This window comes from Prionailurus viverrinus, chromosome D4 (genome assembly GCF_022837055.1).
Source record: "Prionailurus viverrinus isolate Anna chromosome D4, UM_Priviv_1.0, whole genome shotgun sequence".
NCBI lineage: Eukaryota > Metazoa > Chordata > Mammalia > Carnivora > Felidae > Prionailurus > Prionailurus viverrinus.
Genome location: NC_062573.1, coordinates 94,660,458 through 94,682,180, shown reverse-complemented (window position 1 = coordinate 94,682,180; position 21,723 = coordinate 94,660,458). Strand labels below are relative to the sequence as shown.

The 21,723-nt window shown below is 53.8% G+C and overlaps 1 protein-coding gene across 6 annotated transcripts in view; it reads right to left on the bottom strand.

The window, feature by feature from the left end:
* Window positions 1–21,723, bottom strand: part of CACNA1B (calcium voltage-gated channel subunit alpha1 B) — a 189,844-nt gene that overhangs the window by 165,973 nt on the left and 2,148 nt on the right. For all 6 annotated transcript variants that reach the window (XM_047830855.1, XM_047830852.1, XM_047830851.1 and 3 more), the window contains one exon: window positions 18,720–18,859. In XM_047830855.1, the coding sequence (XP_047686811.1) occupies window positions 18,720–18,859 (140 nt within the window). The remainder of the gene's footprint in view (window positions 1–18,719; window positions 18,860–21,723) is intronic.

Here is a 21,723-nt window from a genome sequence, read left to right as displayed (position 1 = left end):
CACAGAGCCCCCGCTTCTGGCTGTCACCCAACTCCCAGGCCCAGGCCACCCTTGCACAGGGGGTGTGGACATATGGACACATCAACACAGCGCAGACACAGGGACGCAGGACACAGGCCATACGGACACACAGACACCTGGCACAGACACACCAGCCAGTCCCCTGTAGAGACGCACTTTCACTGGCACCCAAGAGGCAGGCGGCCCTCCTAGCTTCACGGCGCTACAAGAGGGGTGGGACCTCGCAGCTGCTGCCTTGGCCTGTGTCCCCTTACCCTAATCCAGGAATTCACCCCCTGCCCTCCAGACACGGGGGTCCCAGCTGAGGTCGCCCTGCCTTTCAACAGCTGTCTGTGCAGTAGTCTCCGGGCTCACATCACAGCCAGAGCCAGTGTCCGAGGCCTTACCCCACCCAGCCACACCCCACAAGACCACCCATTTCTGAAAATGCCAAGAGGCGGCAGAAGTGACCAGGAAGCCACAATTGCTATATGTCTGAGAGAAGTGGCTGGAGAGAGAAACCACCAATTGCCCCCAACCCTAATCCCAATCTGAACCCAAACCCACATCTTGGTGGTCACCCCTGGCCTGTCCCTGCTCCCCCCTCCTTGCTTCCTGCTGCCCCTCTATGGGACAAAGCCGTGCCCCAGCCCCTCAGAGGGTCCATGCTGAGCCTGGGGAAGACCACAGACCTAGTGTGGTCCAACACTCCCCAAGCTCATCAGCCCATGTTCTGGAACTCTTTGGGGACAGCCATCACAACCACAAGGAGGCCAGTGATGATAGCCTGGAGGGGCCCTGCCCTACTGGGAGCATGCAAAGCTCACCGAATCTCCACAATTGTCCCTGGGGAGGGTGATGGTTGTCTTGCTGTTTTATGATGGTAAAGGACATCCTCTGCCCATCCCCAGGCCAAGAGAGCAGCTCTACCTGAGACCCATTCCATCAAGTCCAGCAAAAATAGCAGAGACAGGGTGACCACATATCTTCAGCTGCCCAGGACAGCCTCAGTCTGTGCCGTGGACCCAGCACAATTGCTACAGGCAAGGCTTTGACTCTCAAAAACGCCTCAGTTTAGACAACAAATCAGTAAGGGTCTGGAGCCCAGGGGCCCACCCATCCCCTCAGAGATGCCGTGACCCCAGCAATGGTGGTTCTGGCTCCAGGCTGGTTGAGCTGAGCAAAGCCCCCATTCCAGCCAGGGCCTGAGGCAGGAAGCATTTCCGAGGCACCACTCAGCCCCCTCTAGGGAGGTCAGGCCCTGCTGGGGCCAGGGAGCTAGGGATGCCCTCGCCACCCTGACATGAGCACCCGGGGCCGGGGAGGGCTTGGCTGGAGCAAACTGAGCCCTGGACCACCAGGGCCAGGACCCTGGGTCAAGAGGCCAGGATTCGAGACTGAGCCTGCATTTTCCTGGCTGCTGGACTTAGGGGAGGCGCCGCGTGTGGGAGCATCCACTCCCTCATCCGCGACATAGAGATGACATTGCGAGGGCCCCGTAGGCCGAGGTGAGGTTGCCAGGAGACAACGCTCGTTAGATGTGCCTGGCAGTATCAGGACCCACCAGCAGCAGAAGCACCAGCATCCTTAGAACCATCACTGTTGTCATCATGAGGGGGTGGGGAGGCAAGGTGGCTCCGTGGGAGGCCAGCAGCTCCACCCAGGAGAGGCATCCACACCTGCATGCCCGTGTCTCAGCTCACACTGGCAGGCTGGGGGTCTCTGGGCTAGGACCCACTGGCTAGGCCACGCGGGTCAGGCCCACAGCCCCTAACCCCAGCCCAGGGAGACACAGGAGCTGAGCTGGCAGACACGTGGTAGGGCCATCTCCAGGAACGGCTCTTTCACTGACTTTCCAGGTGTTGGTTCTTGCCCGGGAGGCTGCTGACAGTTGCCATGGAGACAGCCTGTGGGTCTCGGCCAAAGATGCCTCAGCATCCTCTCGGCTTCCCAACCCACCCCCAACCTGGGGCTGAGCAGGCCCATCTCCCCTGCACTAGAGGCCCTGAGCCTGCCCCAAACCCAGGCAGCCACAGGCAGGGTTGAAGAAGGGCCGGCCTGGCATGTGTGAGCCCTCACCCTGGAGAACACTCCTGGCACCAGACGGCACTCCCATGTCACTCACACAAAAACACCATGGACTGTCTGTGCCAGGGACTCAGAGATCAACACCATTACCCACTCCTTGTAGAGAAAGAAACTGGGGTTCAGAGAGCACATCCAAGTGTCCAGGCTCACAACCCAGGAAGAGGTGGGGCTAGGACCTCATGCCCCACATAGTGACACACACTGACACATGCTGAGGTCAGCCTTACATGCAAGAAGTGTCACAGTCCCTGCCCAAAGCACAGAAGCCACAAGTGGTCATTCTCCCCCAACCTCTTCTCATAAATAAGGCTACAGGACAAGTGGGGACCCTGCAGAGTGGACAGCAAGGACTGCAGGCCCCAAGCCCCTCCAGGGTACAGTGAGTGCCCCTTGCAGGGATGTCCTATACAGCCCCTCATTCTGACCTCCCCGACCCTCACCAACCCCCGACCTGCACTGGCAGAAGGTGGCCCCTCAGGTGGACATCAAGTCCTTGAGCTGTCCAGCTCACAAGAGGCCTATGACTTTAGTGAAGTGCAGCAAAGCCCTGATCAGTGAAGTCCTCGTGACCCGGGACAGTCACAGCAGCCATGGATACCCCAGGAGGAGATGCCTCCAAGTCACCACCAGCAGTGACCCTTACAGATCTGGAACAGAGACCCAGCTAAAACAGGTTTAAATAAGATCCAGTTTCAGAAAATGATAAGGAAAAGTCCAGGTTAGGGGCGCCTGGGTGGCTCAGTCGGTTAAGCGTCCGACTTCGGCTCAGGTCATGATCTCACGGTCCGTGAGTTCGAGCCCCCCGTCGGGCTCTGTACTGATATCTCGGAGCCCGGATAGCCTGCTTCAGATTCTGTGTCTCCCTGTCTCTCTGCCCTTCCCCTGCTCATGCTCTGTCTCTCTCTGTCTCAAAAATAAATAAAACATTAAAAAAAAAAAAAAGAAAAGTCCAGGTTTCATTCAAAACTCATTCAACAAAAAACTAGGAAGATACCAAACTGAATTTAAAAAGACAATCAGCAGATGCCAACGCTGAGATAAAAGAGACGTCAGAGTTCTCTGACGAAGATGTTGAAGCAGTTATGATAAACATGCTTCCACAAACAATTACAAACATGTTTGAAATGAACAAAAAAGAAAGTATCAACAAAATAAAAGATATAAAAATGTTATAACTGAAAAATAAAATAACCAATATGAAAAGCTAAAGAGGATGGGCTCAACACCAAAATAGAGGAAACGGAGGAAGGAAGAAGAAAGAGGAGGAAAAGGAGGAGGGGGGGAGCCTCAAGGATCCATGCAACTGTAATATTAATATATCATATTCCTGGAAGGACAGGGAAAGGTAGGGCTGAAAAAGCATTAAAAAATATAATGGCTGAAAACAACCCAAATTTGGTAGGAGGCTTAAACCTACAGATTCAAGAAACTGTATGAATTCCAAACAAGATAAGTGCAATGATATCAACAGCAAGACATATCACAAACTTCTGAAAGCTAAAAAGAAATTAAGACAATTGGAAGTTTGAAAGTGGAAAGAATTAGGTGATAATGGGATTGTTTTGTGAGGTATGATAATATTGTTGTAGTCTTGTCAGCCAGTGTCCTTATTCATGGAATATTAGAGATGAAGCTTCATACTACCTACATCTTTTAAATGACTTCGTGAAATATATAATACAGGAAGAATAAAGATTGCAAAATTAATGTTTGCTGAATCTAGGTAGGCTGTGTACATTGTCCATTGTGCTATATGACTACTCTCTGAGAACTTTCACAATAAAAGTATATATAATCTTCAAAGTAGCCAGAGAAACACAATACCTTACCTATCAGGGAAAACAATTTAAAGGACAAGATTTCTCATCATGAATCATGACAGAAGGAAGTGACACAGTATTTTTAGGTACTGAAGAAAAATAAGAGTCAACCTAGACACCAATACCCAACAAAAATAGTTCTCAGGAATGAAGAAAGCAGGACACTGTCAGATGAAGAAATACTAAGAGAATTTGTCACCAACAGATCTAGCCTAAAAGAATGACTATAAAAAGTTCTCTAGACAGAAAGGACATGATGGAAAAAAAAGGAATCACCAACCACCGTGAAGGAAGAACAATGGAGAGAATTAAAATATGGATAAGTACAATTTCTTTCTCAGAGTTTTCTAAACCACGTTTGATGATTGAATCAAAAGTTACAGCACATCCTGATGCAGTTCATGCAGAGGAAACATTTAAAATAATTATATTATAAATGGGGGAGAGTAATGGAATGTAAGGTGTATAAGATTTCTACACTTGACTTGAACAGGTAAAAATGACACCGACAGACTCAGGTAAGTGATGTACATATAATGCAATACTTGGAGCAACCATTCCCTTTACAAGAGCTACACTCAGAATACACAGGTAAGTTAAAATCGAGTTCTAAAATACGTCCAAGTAACCCATGAGAAGGCAAGGGAAAAAAATCAGGGAAATAAGAGAGATCAAACAGAAACAAAAAATATAAAAATAGACTTAAGTCCTAACACATCAATAATTACACCACATGGAATTGGTCTAAACCAAATAAAAGAATTCGTACCACGAATAAATAAACATAACCCAACAATATGGTGTTTATAAGAGAGTCACTTCACATATAATGATATAGACGAGTTAAAAGTAAAAAAATAGAAAAAGATATATTGTGCAGATATTAATCAAAGAAAAGCTAGAATGACCATAGTAAATCGGATAAAATAGACTTCAGAGCAAATAAACTACCAGAGACACAGATGGCCACAGAAGAAAACAATCTCTCAAGAAGGCATAGCAACCCTATATGCGTGTGCACTCAACAACAGAGCTGCAAAATACGTGATGCAACACCCTACCTACCAGTTAGGCCGGAAAGAGAAGCAGACACAGCAGAGTTATTGTCAGAGCCCTCGGCGCACTCTCAACAGTGGAGAGAACAAGTAGGCAGAAAGGCAGCAAGGACACACGAGAACTCAGTAGCACCTTCCACAAACAGGATCGGACCCGCACTTGCAGTGCAGCTGTGTGGCTCTGCACACCCACAGCAACACACCCATTCTTCTCAAGAGCCCAGGGAACAAACCTAGTGTTTGGCTTTGACAAACACTGATACACTGAAAATAATCAAGATAGTAGAGTATGTTCTCTGACCATAGTGGAACCAAACTAGAATTCAGTAACTGGAAGATACTGGAAAATCTCCAAACATTTGGAAACTGAACAGCACATTGTTAAACAATCCACAGGTCAAAGGAGGCTAAAGGATAACTTAAAAACACATGGAACGGAATTAAATTGAAAAGGCAGCATATTAAAATGTGTGGGTACAACTAAAGCAGCACTGAGAGGCAAATTCATAACACGACATGCACACTTAGAAAAGAAAAAATGGGGGCGTGTGCCTGGGTGGCTCAGTCGGCTGGGTGTCCAACTTAGGCTCGGGTCATGATCTTGTGGTTTGTGAGTCTGAGCCACACGTCAGGCTCTGTACTGACAGCTCAGAGCCTGGAGCCTGCTTCGGACTCTGTGTCTTCCTCTCTCTTTGCCCCTCCCCCACTTGTGCTCTGTCTCTCAAAAATAAATAAATGTAAAAAAAAAAAGAAGAAGAAGAAATGGTCTCACATCACTATGCTAGGTGCTCCCCACAAGAACTAAGAAAAAGAAACCCAAAGCAACAGAATGCAGGAAGTAAGTACAGAAATAAATGAAATTGAAAACGAGAGAGAAAAAGAATAAAAACAACGAAACTAACTGCCGTTTCTCTGAAAAGATCATAAAATCGACAATTTCTAGCGAGACCAACTAAGGAGAGAGAGAGAGGAGACACGAATCACCAGTGTCAGGGAAGAAGCACAGCGCCACCACAGATCCCGAGACGTCAGGAGGGAAATGGACAGCACCATCAGCAGCTCCACACATAGCAATCTGACAATTCAGACGAAATGAACCACTTCCTTAAAAAAACACAAACAACTCCAACTCATCCAATATGAAATAGATGATTCAAATATCTCTGTAACTATAAGGAAATTGAATCCATAATTTTAAAACTCCCAAAAAATAAATCTCCAGGCCCAAATGGATTCACTGCAGAATTCTACCAAATATTTAAAGAAGAATTCACACCATTTTTCACACAATGGTTTCCAGAAAACAGGGTGGCAAGAGAAACAGTTCAAATTCATTTTATGAAGCTTGGATTATCCTGATATTAAAACCAGACAAAGACAGTACCAAAAAACAAAACAACTACAGACCAATAACCCTCATGAATGCACATGCAAAAATCCTTAACAAAATACTAGCAAATAGAATTCAGCAGTATATGAAAAAGAAACACACCATGACCATGTTTATTCCGGGGAAGTAAGGCTGGTTCAATACTCGCTGTAATCCACCATATTAAAAGGCTTACAAAGAAAGAGTCATGTGATCATGCCAATGCAGACAGAGCATTCAGTGAAATGTGACACTGATTCGTGACAAAAATTCTCAAGAAAATGGGAACAGTGGGGAGCTGCCTCACCCTAATAACGAGGACCTACGGGACCCACACCCCGCTGAACGTGTTTCCCCCCTACAGTGGGAAAAAGACCAAGCCTTCCACTCTCACCACCCCTACTCAGTATGGTCCCAGTTGCCCCATCAACGCAGTAAAGCAAGAAAAGGAAAGAGGCAGCACACTGCTTGCAATGAAAGAAATAAAACTGTCCCTATTTGCAAATGACGTACTTGCATTGGCAATTCCAAAAAATCTCAAAAAAAAAAAATCTCAGGGCACCTGGGTGACTCAGTCAGTTGAGCATCTGACTTCAGCTCAGGTCATGGTCTCACAGTTCGTGAGTTCAAGCCCCACATCGGGCTCTGTGCTGACAGCTCAGAGCCTGGGGCCTGCTTCGGATTCTGTGCCTCCCTCTCTCTCTGCCCCTCCCCTGCTCACGCTCTGTCTCTCTCTCTCTCAAAAATGAATAAACATTAAAAAAATTATTGAAAAAAAATCTCCAAGAATTAGTGAGTTCAGCAAGGTTGCAGGATTAAAGACAAACATATAAAAATCTATTCTCTTTCTAGATACTAGCAATGGACATGCAGAAACTGGAATTTAAAATGCAATACGATTGCATTTATACTCAAGCAAAAATACAAGAGAACTCAGACGCTAATGTAATGAAACATGTGCAGGACTTGAACCCTGACCGCTACAAAATGTGGAGTAAAGACGTCAAAGGAGATCCACACAGATGGAGAGACGCACCATGCTCAGCAACCGGGAGTCTGTTCTCTGCAAACTGACATGCACAATTCCTATCAAGATCTGTGTATATATTGACAAGATTATTCCAAAATCTATATGACAGGAAAGAAGCTAGAACAGTTAAAACAATTGGGAAAAAAAGAAGAAAGCAATGGGCATGAGTCTATGTGATTTCAAGACTTTTGAGGGCACAGTCATCATGACAGTGCAGGCTTGGTCGGGGGTTGGACACGCAAGCCAGTGGGACAAAAGAGGGAACCCCAGAAAAACCCCACTCAAATATGCCCAACTGGCTTTTGACAGAAGTCCAAAAAAAATTAATAGAGGAAATATAGACTTTTCAACAAATGGTATTAAGACAACTGGAAATCCACAGGTGAAAGGGAAAAAAAGAACCTCAATCTAACCCTCACAGCCGATATAAAGGTTAACTCAAAATGGGTCATGGACTTACAAGTAATATGCAAACTATAAAACTTATAGGAAAAAAAAAAAACATAAGAGAAAACCTTAAGGACTGAGGGCTGGTGAAGAGTTTTCAGAGATAAAACCAAAGGTCCCATCCATACACAGAAAAACTTGTAAACTGGACTTCATTAACATTGAAACTTTTTGCTCTGAAAAAGTCCCTTCTATAAGAACAAAAAAATATGCTACAGACTGGAAGACAATATTTGCAAGCCACATATCTGACGACGAACTAGCATCAAATAATTCAATTAGAACATGCGCAGAATATATGAAGAGACATTTCACCAAAATGGATACGCAGATGGCAAACGAGCACAGCGAAAGCTGTCCAACATCACTGGCCACGGGGGAAATGCAAATCTAAACTACACATCTATCAGAACGGGTAAAACAAAACGTAGTGATAACACCCAATGCTGGTGAGGATGCAGAGAAACTCGATCATTCACACATTGCTGGTGGGAACGTAAAATTTGTAAAATAACACAGCCTCTGGGTAACAGTTGGGTAGTTGTGCTCTTGGGCGTTCATCCCAGAGAAAAGAAAACTTCTGTTCACACAAAAACCTGTATAAGAATGCGCATAGCAACTTGTTCATATTATTTCAAAATCTGGAAACAACCCAGTGTCTGTGAGCAGGTGAGTGGTTAGACAGACTCAGGGAAGCCACAAGACAACACCACACAGCAATGAAAAGGAAGAAACCAGATCTTCCGAGTTGGCCTCAGAGAGGACAGCCAGTCCCTAAAGGTGTGATTCCATTTTTATAATGTTCTTAAAAACTCAAACTTATGAAAGTGAAGGACGGATTAGTGATTGCCACGGGCTGGAGGCCACTGGGGGACACAGCTGTGAGGGCACAAATGTCTGGCTGTGACTTTGTGCCCCATTTCATGGGATGTGACCCATTCACCATTCTCTCTGCATATTGAGAATCTACACTTAGCTCAAATAGTTAATTCTTTTTATTTCTGAGAGAGAGTGGGGAGGGACAGAGAGAGGGGGAGGGGGGAGAGGGAGAGAGAGAGAGAGAGAGAGAGAGAGAGAGAGAGAGAGAGAGAATCTCAAGCAGGCCTCACACCCAGCGCAGAGCCCCACACAGGGCTCGATCTCACGACCCTGGGATCAGGACCTGAGCCAAAATCGGACGCTCAAGCAACTGAGCCTTCCATGTGCTCCAAAGTATTTAAATTTTTAAGTGGAGGTGGTAATAATGGCATCTGGCTCAAGACGGCTGCAGGATTATCATATCAGAACAGCAGCCAGCACACAGGAAACCTCATAAAACAGTCAGCTTTCAGTTTTTATTTACCTCTTCACATTTCAGGAGCTGGACCTGCCTCCTTCCCTTTGTCCAGCAGCTCCGAGGACAGATTTGGAGGCCTTTGTGCCCAGGCCCACACCCACACCGCCTGTGTCCCAGGCATGTGGGCCCAGAAAAGCACAGGGAGGAAACGCAGCGTCCAGGAGGGACTTTACCCTCAAGGAGCAGACCAGAGGGTGAGGCCGGGGCCGGAGGGCAGCTGGGGCAGGCTGGGCCTCGGGTCTCTGCATCTGCCCGGCGTTGCAGGGTTTGCCTCTGGCTGTGCCTCAGTGGAGACACAGAGCCCGGTACCTATCAGGTGATGGGAAGGAGGATGGTCTGACTTCCTGCCCATCCCAGAGGCCGTCCCCGCCCCCACCACTGCATTCTCAGCACGAGCGCCTGACCCAGCAGGTGTGGACAGAGCAGGGAGGCGACGCTGAGGGCTCTTCAGGGGCCCCTGCCCTTACAGGAGGCTGCAGCACCCAGGGAACACCTCCACCTTCTGCAGTCCCAGCGGTGTCCACCCCCACCGCCCGCCCAGTCCAGGATGGGCCAGCCATCCCAAGCGCTCTCTGGCCCTGCAGCTGCTGGGGCTTTGTGAGGCACAGACAGATACCCACGAAGGATGAGAAAGGGCCCACTGTCAGAAGAAGGGCAGGGGGAAGGAGGAGTTGAGCCACATACACCAGCCACAGGGACGGGGGCCCGGGATCAGCCACAACACTACCCTGTGTCCATGGGGATCAAGGGGGTTCCTGCTCTCCCAGCTGGGTTCCAGCCCCACGGTATTTGGTGAACACGTTAGCAACAGGGCACAGCGGTGATGGGAACAGACAGAGGCCTGTCCAGACAAGCCTGGGGTCTGAGCGCAGCCTGTTATGGACTGAACTGTGTCCTCCTCCAAATTTCTGTGTTGAAACCCTAACCCCTAACGTGACTGTATTTGGAGATATAAGTGTAAACAGGATCATAAAGGTGGACCCTAACTAGACAAGACTGTCTTAGGAGAGGAAGGAGACCTCTCTGTGTGCACAGACAAGAGACCACGTGAGAACAGGCGAGAGGTCAGCTGTCCACAAGCCGGGAAGAGAGCTTTCACCAAAACCCGCTCTGTCGGCAGCTGATCTCAGCCCTCCAGTCACCAATAAATGTCTGTTGCTTCAGCCACCCTTTGTATGGCATTCCGTTACGGCAGCCCAAGCTCACACACAGCCCTTCAAGGGAACACATGTGCGAGTGGACAGATGGACTCATCACGGAGCGCCAGAGGGGGAGCCTTTTGGGGCAAGGGAAGGGCAAAGAGGCCAGAAGGTGGAGGACGGTGTGGAAGTTGGAGAGGAGCCACAAACGGCCCCATCCAACAAGACGTACAAAGGCCCCACGCCTCCCAGCCAGGACAGGGGACCAGAGGCACAGGCTCTTGTTTTGTGGGGAGCGGGTGCCACTGGCTGGTGTGGTAGGGGCTCCTAGAGTGGCCTCCCAGGAAGGCGACTGGAACACAGAACTGGGGAAAGAGGGTACAGTGAGGGGCGCAGGATGGCATTGGCAGGGGTGAATGGCAGGACGCCCAGGGGCCTTGTCACACTTGACCTCTTGAGAACCTCAGAGTTCTAGGTCCGTCTGACTGCACGTCAGGTTTGGGGATGGCCCAGAGGGTGTGAGCTGCAGGCAGGGGGAGGGAGGCACAGGGTCACAAAGAGCCCCGCCTTGCACACGCCAGCGGCTCCCCTACTTGGACAGCCCAAGAAGGGACCAGGAGCCAAGGTGGTGGGGGGGGGGCCTCCATCCTGTACCTGCTCGGCCATCCCCTGCTTCAGTCCTGAGACCAGCTTTGTAACACACGAAGACATTAGCAGCCATTCCCACCTCAGTATGAATGTGCAGCTCTGAGCCCACCAGTGTGAGAGAGAGGGTGGCAGGCCAGCTGCCTGGGGCTGGGCAGGGACAGAGATTCCAGGCTGGCAGCTCCACCCATGCAGGGCAGGTGCGTGCACTATCCACACGCACAGTCTCGCGCCCTCACAGCGCACCAGCCACAGGAGAGGGGAGCAGTTGCCCTCAGCTGCCCCCATGGAGACACGGCAGGCCTGGGACCCTGTGGGTCTGGGGGAGCAGAGTACTGACTGAGGCCTGAGCCTGGAGACGCGGTCACAGACCAGCCTAGGTAGGCCGGTCCCAAGAGCAGAAGCTGGATGGAAACGTGGATTTTTACATAAAAGCTCCTTACGTGTTGGCAACTAACTTCCAGCCCATTTCAGAACTCTGGTCATGCCTCTTCAGCCCACCAGCCCCACATCCAAGATGGGGAGCAGCCTTTGATTCTCACAGCCCAGTCCCCCACCCATCCCTGGCCACTCAGTGCACCCAGGCAGACCACAGGGCCCAGGAATGGACACATCCCAGCCCCCACCTGGCTGTGTCCCCTCCCTTCCCAGAAGCCTTCCAGCATCCCATCCCCCTCCCACTAGCCAAAACTGAATTCACGTCTCCAGGCTGTACCACCTACCTCCCCACCATCCCTCCCTGAAGAATTTCGTGAGCCTTGGCTGGCAGGTCCCCTGAGTCAGGCTTCCAAGGCTTCAAGGCCCACTCAGAATGAAACCTGAAGGAGTCACTGGCCAACCTCCCCAGTCTCTCCTGCTCAGATGCCGGCTGCCCAGAAAGTGCCTGGCCATATCTGGGCCTGGGGCTGCTTCTCTGCTCTGGGCTCCATGGCAGCAAGTTTGCAGAGACTGAGCCAGCGTTCCCTCGGGGCTGCTGCGCTAGGTGGCATGGGAAAGGTACCCCCAAGTCGTGCAGAGCCCCTCAAGCATCTGCACATTGACTTGAGGTTCCACCCCACACGAGAATGCCTAGCTTGAGACAACCTTCAGGACACCCTAGCGCCAGAGCCTGAATCCCAGGGTCAGCTGCCCACAGCACAGCTCAGCTCCAGGAGGCTGGAAAGTCCGGATGCCCTGCCCTACCCAGGATCACCAGGCCCCTGGGGCTGGAGACGAGAGGGCTCTTCCTCAGCCCTCGGACACAAGGAGGGAGGGTTGGGGAGTCTGCGGGCCATGCCGAGGAGGGGCCTGTCTCTTTATGCTCTCCGAGCTCCAGCCCAGGAGAGTATAAAGAACCCTGAAACAGAGGAAGAAGGGGGAGGGGGAATAGGATAGAGGAGACACCAAGAGACAGCAAGCAGAGTAAGTGAGCTGGTCCTCTATAAATACCCAGCCCGGGGGCGTGTGCTACTGAGGGAGGCCGGGATTCCACCCTACCCACCTCCCTCAAGTTACATAATCCACCACGGGGCTCTAGGCCTGGACCCAGGGCCCAGCAGACCCAGGAGGAGGCCACTATCAGGAGGGAGGCACCTGGGGGCTGGACACAGGGCACCCCCACCCCATCCACCCCCAGCCCACTCTGGGAGTGGACTTCTCAATGACACCACAGCACCAGGAGGGCCTGCAGACCCCTGGCCAGACCTGTTCCGAGTCATCAATCATGCCCCATGGATGCTACCTGGAAGGACTGCAACTTCATACCCCAAATAATGGTCCTGAGAACCTCCCTCTGCTGCTCCCAGGGCTACTTGTTAGAACTCAGCCCCCCACCCCTTGGTCCCAGCTAAATGCTGAGGAGGCCATGTCCAGCCTCAAGTCAGGACCAGGACAGAAAGTCCAGCAAACCCCTGACCTGACCAGACCCAGCACCAACCCAGCAAACCTCTGACCTGACCAGCCATACAGACACCCCTCCCGCCCAGCAAACCCCCAATCTGACCTGGCACAGAGACCCCCCACCCCCACCCGGCAAGCCCTTAATCTGACCAGGCAAACAGACCCCCCGCAGCAAACCCCCGATCTGACCAATAGAGACCCCATCAGTGGCATCACAGTCATAGATAGGATGGAGGGAGACCCTGTATGGAGCCTATGGCACCTATACGGTGGCCGAACACGACTGTTCCAGTGCCCACAGCTCAGACGCACACCGGGTGCAGCCCACGTCCAAATCCAGTGTTGCTAGGCACTCGGACACGGTAGCTTTTGTCATCTCAAACTTAGACACAGGGTCACCTCATATTCGGGTATGAAATCACTGGTCAGCCACAGTGAGGCCCGGCCCCCTGGTCTCCACGCTTGGACACACGGTCACTGCTCACCTCGGCCCATACCTACTGGACCCGCCTCGTCCAGGGCAGACGTCCTCTGGGCTTGGCCTCCCCAGAAGCCACTCCAGAGGTGCACTCTCCTGCACCATCACCCCCTCTCTCAGCCGGGCCTCCACGGCGCCAGGAGGCCGGCCTGTCTGTGTCCCAGCTGGACAGGAAGCAGCAGGCCTCCTAGTGGTCAAGGGCCGAGCCAGGACCAGACTTCCTCCCAGAGCAACGCAGCCCGCTCACCCTCTCTGCTTCCCACAGGAGGCCCAGTCTGGGGAGAGAGGCCCCTGAGCTCTAATTACATGTCCTGGAAAGAAATCCCAGTTTAACCTGAAGTAAAATGAGAAGCTGTGGTTGGAAACGTCCCCTGGAGGAGCCACCTGCCTGAGCGAGGACACGTGTCTCTGCTCGTGTCCCCCAGGACCAGGAAGGAAAGCACCGGGCTGAGGCCATGACAGGAGCAGGGACTCTCAGGGTTGGGGGACGCTGGGCTCTGCCAGCAGGAAGACATGCCCGGGGTCTGAGGGGACCCTGCTCGGGCCCCTGCCCTGACTGCCAGCTGGAATCAATCCCTCAGGGACCAAAGGGTAAGGCGGGGAGGCAGGGACACGGGGACAGCATCAGGAGGTCAGACACATGGGGTCAGCTACAGGTGAGCTGGGGGCGTGGCTGCCCCACTGAGGAGGTGCCAGACGGTTTCCTGGGGGCAATCTACCAGACCAGTGTTTCTTCCAGCTGCACCCCAGTCCAAGGCCCCGTCATATCCACCTGGGTTACCGTCCCCTTGGTCAGCCCTGCACCGCGTCCCAGCTCTTGCACTCACAGCCCTCCAGCAGCCCCCACAGCCTGCCACATCTCCACCCTCTGCTCCCTCCCAGGCTCACCGAGACCCACCTCCCCCCCTGCCTGCTCCCCTGCTCGAGGTGCTTCCCAGGGCCCTTCCCGACCCCCACGAAAGGACAAACGTCACCCTCAACCCACCCTGGCCTTCTGCTCCTTGCTGCGCTTCACTACCCTGCATGGCACGTGTTGTTCGTTCACTATCGCCCCCAGCAGAAGGCAGCCTCCATGCTCACCACCGTGGCCTCAGCAACTAGAGCATTTGACAAATACCTTCCAAGTGAATGAGGGCATGGACGGCCAGACAGTCACTGAGTAAAGGAGGGAAGGTGAACAGAGAGGGAGGCGAAGGAAGAGGTGAGAGACTGGATGTGGCAGAGGAACCCTTCCTTCCCTCCTTCCTTCCTCCCTCCCTTCCTCCTCCCTCCCTTTCCTCCCTTCCTTCCTCCCTTCCTTCCTTCCTTCCTTCCCTCCTTCCTTCCTTCCTTCCCTTCCTCTCCTTCCTCCCTCCTTCCCTTTCCTTCCTTTCTTCCTTCCTTCTCTTCCTCCCTCCCTCCCTCCCTTTCTCCCTTCCTTTCTCCCTCCCTCCCTTCCTTCCTTCCCTCCTTCCTTCCTTCCTTCCTCCCTCCTTCCCTCCCTCCCTCCCTCCCCTCCTCCCTTCCTCCCATCCTTCCTCCCTCCCTTTCTTCCTTCCATTCATTCTCTCTCCTGACTCCCCATCTCTCTGCCCCCACCTCCCTTGCCCTCCCCATCTCATCCCCTGCCCTTGTGCATCAGCCTCTAACCCTTTCCACACCACATCTCAGCTCATGTGCTTGCTTCCTAGTTCACTGGAAACACAACCGTCTGAGGGCTTCTCCACCGCCCTGCTTCCTCACCTGCCAGCCCAAGTGCACTCTCAGCCCCTCCCCCATTTCCCGCTGAGACCAACAGACAGGGACTCGCAGCATTCTGGATTCCACTTTCCTTCATCCATCTAGAACATCTCTCCAGGACACGCTGCCTACATCATCTGCTCATCCTTGCTTCCTGGACTACCACACAGGCTGTAGTCTCTCTCCTGCCCCTTCACCTCCCTCCTGCCACTGCCCCACTTCTCTGCCTTGCTTTGCTGCAAAATTCTGAAAAGAAGAGCTGCCCACAGGTGCTCACCATGAACCCCTCCTCCATTCCCTCCTCTTGCTTCTATTTAAGAAGAGCTCTTCCTTCCTGAAACACCATCCACTTTCCTCTTTGGGTTCTCCACCCACCTCACTGGCCAGTCCCAATCTACAAACTCCGGTCCCTGGGCTCAGTCATGGGCAGCTTCCCCAGGGATCCTAACTATTCTTGGACTCTGAAGACCATCGATACACCTGTGTCCTGCACTGACACCCCCAGTCACCGCCTCCCCAAATATGTAGATGGCTCACCCCTCATGCCCTTCCAAACTCACCGTCTCACTGAGGGCCTCTCTACGCATCCTACATGGAGCAGCAGCCTCCCAGCCCACACTCCGCACTCCTAACTCCCTTCCGGTGCGGGAAATTGAAGCACGGCCTTTCCATTTACGGAGTGACCTTCATGGCATACCTCCCCCCAGGCACTGTGATGTGGCCATGAAGAACACAGGTCAAGACCTGCCCTTGCCAAGCACATATCGAGGGGCAGGAGTGGTGGGGGGCACACTACACATCACACGTAATGAAGTGTGAATGTTCTAGGAAATCTATGTACACCAAGAAGAAACAGAGGAGGGCTGGGGATACGGTGCCCCCCAGCATGTTGGCCACAGGGCAGGGGATCAGCAGTCTTGTTCACTCCTGTGTCCTCAGCACCTGGCAGAGGCTCAGCAAATTTTCAATAAATGAGCAATTAACCAATGATGATTAGCAGAGAAAGTGTCAGAAGACGGCAGCTCAAGTGGCAGAGGCACGGACGAGGGGCATACGGAGGGCCTGTGGGCAGGACAGCCCCTCAGCACATTCCCGTGGAGCTAGGACTAGGTGCCATGCTCCCTAATGCCAGGGGTAGACCTAGGCTTGGGGATAAGGGGCTTCCCTGAGGCATGGGGGGGACCCCTTTCCACTCAAGTCTCCTCCCATGACCTGCACACCAGCCTCAGAAGCAGAAGGGACCCCAGCAGGCCTCTAGGGACAAGTCGGGCTTCACCAAGCAACGCAGCCTCCCCAGCCAGAGCCCTTCCCCTCCCCACCAGGGGCCTCCAGCCCTCTGAGCCCCAATTAAGTAAACCCTAATTAAAAACAACAAAGTAGTGAGAAGTAGTGCCCCTCCCATGGCTACCCACAGGGACCTCAGCTCAGGAGGGGCTGGGTTAGAGCACCTCCCTGGCTTCCCCACTGGTTAGCACTCACACCGAAATGACCTGGGACCTCCTTCTACCACATACCCACATGCACACACACCCAGGCTCACAAGCCCCCATGAGCCACAAGCAGGAGCACCTGAGCGGGTTCCCTGCATGACTCTGGGCCCACACGTGAGCCCGCAGGGGACACAGGTCACCGTCCCCACCTGAGACACCTCTGGCAATGATGTGCAGAGAGAGGGAGCCTGGAAACTACTAGTGCCAACTCCTGGCCCTCCTCCTACAGACACAGAGAGCAGAGACTCTGCGACCCAGAACAAGGCCAAAAACAGAAAGAAAAGAAAGAAGAACGAGAGAGAAAAAGTGAAAAGACACAGAGAAACAAAGGCATCAAGAGTGAAAGAAATAGTGACAGAGAAGACAAAGAAGTCAGAGAAGGCCAGAAATGCAGAGACGAGGACCACGAAAGTAAGGGAAGGAAGAAAAGAGAGACAGAGACACAGAGAAACCAGGGTTGGGGGGTGGGGTGTGAGACGGGGGAGAGAAGTACACGGGAAAGATGAGAGAGTGAAAGAGAGAGAGAGAGAGAGAGATGAAGAAACAGAAACAGAAAGAAGAGATGGACAAAGTAGGGGTCTCCAAGGCCAGGGCCAGGGGCCAGAATTAAGGTCTCAGGACCCTTGGGACCCTCTCACTGGGGCTCTCAGGAAGGTGAGTCCACCCTCCTCTGTCTTGTGACCTCCCCTTGAGAAGTCTCTCCCAGCCCTCACTGAGGGAATGGCTCCCTGGACCTGGAACCAGGACGAGCTTATCAGAAGACCACGGGTCCTGCCAAGGAGTAGATGGGGGTTCCTCTGCCGCCCTGCCTTGTTCCTAGAAACCCAGACACTCAGCACCATGGACAGCAGACTGGGAGGCAGGGTCCTGCCACCCAGCGGGCTCCGGCAGGGCAGGCCAAGCACAGAGCACTGCCACTTCAGTAACCCATTAATTCATCAGACACTCTCTGACCTCTCCTGGGGGCCCGCCCCAAGCTAGGCTCTGGGGACACCCTGAAAAATAAGACACCGTTCTTGTCTTCAGGGGCTCACGTCTAGAGGGAGGGAGCAATGTAAACAGCCAGTGATGCTCCCAGACACCCTGCCCAGTGCCCGGTGGACCACGGGGAGCGCCCTGCCCTCTGAGGGCCACGCTCACCACCAGCACCCCCACCAGCATCATCAGTGGGACTGAGAGTCTTGCTTGGTCGCCCAGAGGCTATTTAGCCAAGTTCATGTCTTCTCACACACAGGGAGCCCGTGGAGGCTTGAGCCCCAGATCTGGGGCTTCCGTGGTCACCTCCTCCCTCCTCTGCCTTCAGCCTAAACCACCTCTGCACAGGTGGTCACCTGCACTAAGGCAGGTTAGGGGTCGCCAGGCAGGGTGGAGGCCTTGGCCACAATCACCCTTCCTTGGGAAGAAGTGTTCTGGGCAACAGTGGGGCCTCCCTCCTCCTCTCTGATTGGGGCTCTGAGCCTCTCTGGGACCACAAGGCCCCAGGGAAGAAGAGGCTGCAGTCCCTGGCCTGGGGCGGGGCCTCTGGGGCCTGGGCTATGCAAACAGGTCCTGTGGAGCAAATTCCCTAAGCACTCACCCACCCCACTCCCAGAGCAGCCTAGCTCCAGCCTTCAGCCCGCTGGCCAGAGAAGCAGGGCAAGGGCCCGCCCTACTGTCAGGCGGTTGGAAAGACCGAAAGACCTAGCCTCCAAAGGTGAGGGGCTCAGTGATGACGAGCAGGGTGCTCTGCCTGCAACCCACCCCAGCCCACCCCCAAATCAACTTCGAATCACAAATTGCCAATTACCAGGGTCCATTTGAGGAGGACAGTGGTGGGCAGGACACACTGATTAAGCACCTTCCTGGAGCCAGAACCCGTGGAAACACACAACGTTCACGCGCTCGTCCAAGCACAGCGCCAGAGCTCTGAGAACACACTTCCAGGCAGCTCTTCAGTCAGGAAACTGCGCAGAGCCCTCCCTCTGCCCTGGGAAGCCCCTCCCCCATGGGGACCCAGCCACAGAGCCAGTGGCCCCACACCTGTGGTCTGTAAGAGCGCTCCACCTGAGGACAGAACGCTGCACGTAGGCCCTTCAGCAAAGACGGCCGCTCACGGGTAACAGCCCCGTCCCACACCATCAGGCATTTCCTCACATGGCCACCAGCACTCACAACAGCTTGGTGTGGACACTGCTGGCTCACCCCTACCCCCAAGCAAGGGGACACCCCAGGTCCTGGCCACCTACCCTGTGAGAACCACCACAAAGTCCATGACGTTCCAGCCGTTCCGCAAGTAGGAGCCCTTGTGGAAGACGAAGCCCAGAGCTATGATCTTGATCCCCGCCTCAAAGCAGAAGATGCCAATGAAGTAGGGCTCCGTGTCATCCTGCGAAGAGGCAGAGAAAGGGTTGCCACCACCCCCAAGTTGGGCAGGTCGAGGCAGCAGGCAGGGACACTGTCCCAGCTCTGACCCCGCCCCCCCTCCACTCAGCCTCACCACCTACAGACTTCACAGGAAACGTGGCCCTGCCCCCATAGTCAGTGGCACCCCAGCCACAACAGGGCAGTGGTGGGGGGGGGGGGGTGTCCTGGGGTCTCTCACGCCTCGAAGCCCTGCAGCAGGAGAAGCAATGTTGACAGCACTTGTGGGCCTTTTCTGCAATCCATCCCACACCCCACACACTAAAGGTATTATCATCCTGACTCTAAAGGAAACGGGCCCAGACATGACAGCTTGTTGGAGACTCAAAGCTTGTTGGAAACCAAGCCATATTCAAACCCAGAGGTGATCGATGTGATCCTGGGCTCCAATCACTTCAGAAGTTGCCTGGATAATGCCCCAATTCCTGGGGTGCAGCCCAGGACCCACTTATTCATTCAACACACATCTTCTGGACAATAATCATAACACACAAATGCAAATCTTGGTGGGGGCAAATACAGCCCAGACCCCAGGGAGCCTCTGGAGAGTAAGGCAGACAGCGGGGCAGCGAGGACAGGAATTCCAGGTGGAGGGAACAGTGTGAGCAAAAGAATGTTGTCACCGCATCTTATCACTCAGCCACGAGCATCAACTGGGGCCAGGTCTGTCTGGTGCTGAGCAAGGTGGGAAGCAAGTTGTACAGGGCTCGGGGAGGAGGACGTCACATGGAGACATGCACAGATGGTGTGGTAAGTGACCAGGGGCATCGCTCACTTGGGGACGGTGGCATAGAGAGCCTTGGTGCAGGTGAGCTCCAGGGAACTGGACCACGGGGGTGCACTGGGAAGGCCAGCATGGGAAACGGCCTGAGTGCAGACCAAGGACACCTGTACGCCAGGGCTGCTGTTATAAAAAAGCAGATGAAGGAGTGGTGGGAAGGGCCTGCCCTTAGGGAGCCAGAGGAGGAGCTGCCCTACAGAAAGCGGCTCTGCCCTGCCAGAAAGGGGCCAGGGTTGCAGGGCCTGGGGACTGGCCACTTTGGGGCTGCAGGGGAGGAGAGCGTCAGACTGGCTCCCTGTGGCTGCTGTCAGTTCCCACTGAGGGCCAGCAGCCCGTGTCTCCCCCCGCCACACACAGGAAGCCTGGTCCTCAAGAGTCCTCCCCATATGACCGGGAATACCCTCAGCCGGGGCCTCTCCGGCTGTGCCTGGCAGGAGCTACCTCCCCCAGGGGCCCCGTCAGCCCTGTACCCATCACCGCCCAGCTCTCCCATCTTGGTACCCAGATGCTGACTCATGACCGAAATCATCCTCTGAAAGCTTTAGGTCTACTTTAGTTGGAGGGTCCTCTCTCCCCCAAACGAAGGGGCTGTTGACCATCAGCCCCAGGGAAGACACTGGCTCCAACAAACACGTCTTCACAGAGAGCTTCCAGGCAGACGAAAGAGCAGGCCCGAGCTGGGAGATGGGACAGGGCCCACGACAGATCCTTCTCTTCAGGGCGAGCTCGGAAGGGGTGAGGTGGGACTGCAAGCTAGCGGTTCTGGCCAAAGGCCGCTCAGGAGGTTGACGGGTGGCCGAGAAGCAGAACCCCAGAGACAGAGAGCTGTGAAGGCCCCACCCCACTCCAGGCTGGCAGACAGTGAAGAGGCTGACCCTTTGTCACCCAGCCCCCTACAGGTCCACCAGCATCAGCACAAGCCTCCAGGTCTGAACCCTGAAGCCGCCACAGCCCCTCCTCTCCAGGCCCCAATCCGTGTTCCAGCCTTCTGTCTGTCCTAACGGCCCGAAGACCTGTGTCTACACACAAGACTAGGGTCAGCAAGGGTTCCCAAGGCCTCTAGGCACATTCTGTTTGTTCTCCCGATAGCCCAACCCCCCTCACCACAAAGCAAATCTTCCCTCATTTGGGAGGCAGGAGCTCAGACTTGCCTGGATGCCCGGCTGGCCCACTCAAGCCTGTCACCCAGCAGGGACAAGCGTGAGCCCAACTACTGCGCACTGGTCTCCCTGCCCCCTGCCCCCCCCCCCATCTCCTGGCCTGCCTCCCTCTGGCCCTACCCCTGACAGACTTCCCTGGAGATATGGCCACGCCCTGTGGCCTGGCAGAGGCTCTCTGCTCTCGCTTTCACCCTCTGCTCTAGCCCCCAGAACACACACTCAGCACAAGCACACACAACACCAGTGTGCACAAGGGGGCCACGGGAGGCAAGTGACCCTGTCTGGTTCCTGGTGGCGCAAGACTCCCCCACAGGGACCACACCCACTCTTGCCTGGTGGCATGACTGTGCTGTCCTTCACACCCCTCCTCTCTCACAACCAAAACCCCCCGGCCTTCTGAGCGCCTGCAGAAATGACTACTCCAGAAAACCTCCCACCCACTGGCTCTCCACTTCCTTGCCTTCTTTTGGTGCCTTGCAACACTGTGAGCACCCCCAGGTCGGCCTTACTCCGTCTCCCCTTCCCCACCCCTGGGCCTGTGATGGTGGCAGTGGGGGTTCAGGGCCCACACTAAGCACTGAACAGGCCCTGTATCACCTCCTGTCTATCTCCACTGACGTCATAGAAAGAAGCCACAGAGACGATCAATCACTTGCCAGGCTACAAAGAAAGAGGGATTCTCCTCTTGATGCCCAGTAACCCCAGGAGAGACTGCTGGGGCAGCTCTTCAGCCAGGCCCCAGGTTCCCTCTCCAGACCCCTGTACCTGCTCTTTCCTTCTCTCTGTTCTGAGGCTCAGTCTCTCAGGCCTGGGAGCCCACACCAAGCCCAGGCAAAGGGATCAGGGCAGCAGGAAAGACTAGGGGCTAGGGGACAAGCCACACCTTTG